Source organism: Marmota marmota, unplaced genomic scaffold, assembly GCF_001458135.2.
Source record: "Marmota marmota marmota unplaced genomic scaffold, marMar, whole genome shotgun sequence".
Lineage (NCBI taxonomy): Eukaryota > Metazoa > Chordata > Mammalia > Rodentia > Sciuridae > Marmota > Marmota marmota.
This window is the reverse complement of record NW_026000261.1, coordinates 5,444,183-5,447,767: the sequence shown is the minus strand read 5'-3', so window position 1 is coordinate 5,447,767 and position 3,585 is coordinate 5,444,183. Positions and strand designations below refer to the sequence as shown.

At 42.1% G+C, this 3,585-nt stretch overlaps 1 protein-coding gene across 1 annotated transcript; it reads left to right on the top strand.

The window, feature by feature from the left end:
- Positions 1-762: 762 nt before the first annotated feature.
- On the top strand, positions 763-3,332 carry LOC125614303. Its single transcript, XM_048796885.1, has 3 exons — positions 763-943; positions 1,023-1,086; positions 1,590-3,332. The coding sequence occupies exon 3, from the start codon at positions 1,636-1,638 to the stop codon at positions 3,205-3,207; it is 1,572 nt and encodes a 523-aa protein (XP_048652842.1). The 5' UTR covers positions 763-943; positions 1,023-1,086; positions 1,590-1,635; the 3' UTR covers positions 3,208-3,332.
- The last annotated feature ends 253 nt before the right edge of the window (positions 3,333-3,585 follow it).

Genomic DNA, 3,585 nt, shown 5'->3' with positions numbered 1-3,585 from the left:
AACCTCTGCCTTTGTCATGAGCTGAGCTAGCCTTGGCACTGCCAACTATTTACAGAGACATAAAAATCACAACTATAACATCAGGGAAGATGTATAAAAAATACAAACCATACTGGATAATCAGTATGATTCCCCCTTCTATAATCTATATTGGAAGTACATGAAAGAGGGTTGGGTAAGAATATTGACTGTGCAAGAGTTGTCATTTGTGGAGCCCAAAGAAGGGGCAGAGGGTGCTTCCCATTTCCATTGAAAGCACCATATTCACAGAGGAATGGCTGCACCTCTTGCTCTAGATAAAAAATGCATTCCAGATAAAAAAACAAACACAAGTTTTCTATTTCTAAACTTACCAGGTCAATGTCACGCCTCGTCTTATGCTAGCTACACTGTGGTTACCCTTTCTTATCAAAGGAAAACACAGGGCCTCATTGAGTTCTCTGTCAGTCATAACTGGAGAAAAGGGAGTTGGATCATCTTGATTTATTTTTATTCTTTTTATTCTTTCTTTGTTGAAAAGGTCAACAAAAAATGTTTGCTTAAAGAGAAAGGATATTATGTAAACAATTAGCCCATTCCAAGATTATGTTGTGCATATATGGCACAGCAGAAAGCTTATAAAAGGGCTGGATTACGCAGCAGGATCAGTTTATGAACTGGACATAGAGAGCTAGATCAGCTTTTCTAGAACATGGGTAGATGGATGGTGCTGGCTAATAGAATGAGAACCCCCAGTCTAGACCTGGATTCTCAATTCGCAAAGAGCCAGATATCAGTGAAAGCAACCAAAATGCTAACACCATATTGAACCAAATGGACTCTTCATCAATTTATGAATCTATTGTTTTACAGAATTCTGTAGAGGCCCTGAGTCATCAGCCTGGAAACCAATTCCTTTGCATGGGATCAAAGACAGAGAGCTTAAGAAGAACTGGGATAGTCGGTAAGTGTTTGCTCAGACTGACATCCAGGGATACCTGCAGAGGTTCATTTGGATGATTTTTTTCCCTCTGATTTTGTAGATTCAACTGCAGCTTTCTCACCTATTAGTTGGTCTCCTGAGGCTGAAATCTGAAGCATCAAAAGGTAACGACGATATTAAAGCTTTTATTTGACCATTAAGCAATGGCTCTTTCTCCCTTAGGTGAAAGTGGAAATGTTTATCCAAATGTTTTGTGATATGTTTTTGTTTCAGTATTGTCTGCAAGCAAAGAAGATAGTGTTGATATAAAAAGCTGATAAAAATTAAAATAGTGCCACCCATTAGATTGTTGAGGGCATCCAAGATCCCTAGTTGACACACTGTATTGGGAGAGGTCCATTTTGAACAAAGTTCTGGAGGATTGAGCTCTGCATGAAAGAGCCAGCTGCCAATGATAATAAATGTCTAACACCCTTACCTTGATTATAGCCTCCTCAACCTGTTCTGTGTTCCCAGTTCTAACTCATTTTATATAGCATTTGGGGCCTAATCTTGATTTTAGGACTCAGATCTGAGGTTTGACACTTTCTTCTAAAAGGGACTTTTTTTTTTTTTTTGGACAGCTCACATTTACCACTTGGAATAATTTCTGCTCTTCCTGCTCTAGGTAAACATTCCACTTGATCCAGGAACAAAAGCAAAGCAAAGTGAGAATGAGGAGAAACATGAACAAAGACTTTTCAGCTCGCATGGAGGCTCTGATCACCCAGGCAAGTGACATAGACCCAGCCACCACAGCAGCAGGAGCACTCACAGGGGCGGTACCCCCAGTTAAGACTCTACTTGAAGATGCTCCACCCACTGCAAGTCATGAAGTAAATGTGGGTCAGAAAAGTGTAGGTCAAAAAGACAATGATGAGATGAAAAAAGTGTGTGATTTTAGTTTGTATCTGAGTGCAGAGGCTGATGGGCCATGCCCAGATTTGGCTTTGGTTCATGCTGCATTGGAAGAAGATTCCTGTGCTGCTGATGGTGGGGATAATGTAGGGAAGAAAAACAGCCGTAAAAGGAGGAATAAAAAGGAAAGTAAGATTGTGTATCTTCCTTTGCCTCTGACACTGCAGACTCGGGCATCATCTGCAGCCCAATTTCTAAGTCAATCTTGTGCCATGGAGTCTTTCTCAATTGCTAATGTGGGGCAAGCAAGCAATGAGCAAAGGTGGGATGAGACATCAGTTCTTGCTCAGCCTTGGGAGGCACTGGATGGTGCTCTGCTGCCAGAAACAAATCCAGTTCAGTCCTCTCTTGAGGAGGCCTCTGTGACAACCAATGAGGAGAACAAAGTACAGCAGAAAAGCAAAAGTAAAGGGAAAAATAAAAAGAATGAAAAGATTGCAGGTGGTCCTTGGCCTCTGACAGTACAGGCTTGGGTATCTTTCACAGGCCCAAATCCAGCACAGACCAGTATTACAAGGCCTTCACCAATTGTGAATGATGCAATCAGCATAGGGCCAAAAAGCAGAGGTCAAAGATGTGAGGATAGCATGTCAATTCTTACTTTGTCTCAAGACACAGATGGCGGTGACTCAAGCTCATTTGTAGCTCTAGGACGGGCTTCCCTGGAGGAGTTGTCCTCTGCTCCTAACAGTGAGGCAAATGTAGGAAAGAAAAGAAAACATAAAAGGAGGCATAGAAAGCGCAAAAATGCCCTGGCTCATCTCTGGCCTCTGACAGTGCAAGCCTGGGCATCATTTACAGAAGCAAATCCAGCCCAGACCCTTTTACAGGGAAAACCTCCAGGGAGGGAAAGCTGGCCTCAACTGGAGAAGTGTGAGGAAGAAACAAAGTCTGTTATCCCTTGGTCTGAGGGGACACAGACTGGGCCGCCCTGCTCAGTAATGACTTCTTTGCAGACTTCATTTGAGGGGGCTTCTCTTTTAGAAGATATCCAGACAAAGCTGAAAGAACTTAGGAGGAGGCCTGTGAAGAGAGATGAAGGGCAACTGCAGAATAGCATAGAGCTCACCCTGGAATCCAGTCAGGGTTGGAGAAATGGAGAGAGATACCCAAGGGATCAGAACTTCTGGGAATGCACCGTCATGAATTTTGCTAGGCAAGTTGATTGTTGTTATTGTGGGGAGCTCTGCTCACAAGAGAGAATGGAGGCTTTGACTTTGACCAAAGCCCATACCCACATCAGTACTTCAGTGATGGGAATGCAAGGACCAGAGAAGGAAGGGGCTGAACCGCAGACAATCTGGATGGGGAAATGGGAAAGCTTTTAAGATAAAGAAGACAAAAGAAAGGGAGCTAAGGAGCCTTCTGGGTCCTGGAAGTGCAATTGTCTGCATTTGATTGGGAGAGAGGAATGTTTAAAATGCTACTCTGAGGAAAGAGAGGTTAACTATACAAATGGTAAATTTCTCCAGATTTTATGGTAATATCATAATTACTCTAATCATGGGAGATTTCTCTCCTAATTAAGTTTTCAGTTTATTAGCAGATAAAGAGAACCTCCTTTCTTCTGTCTATCCTCTTCCTCATAAATTCTCTGAAAGGATTGGAAAAGTTGTGTTATTATGACTGATAAACAGTATTATGAGTCTAGATTACAAACGAATGATACAATGTATATTGGATCCTGAGGATACTGCCCTTGACTA

What these genes read in the sequence shown, in the direction of transcription:
- LOC125614303 (XM_048796885.1), top strand. Translation starts at nt 1,636, where the DNA reads ATGAGGAGAAACATGAACAAAGACTTTTCAGCTCGCATGGAGGCTCTG.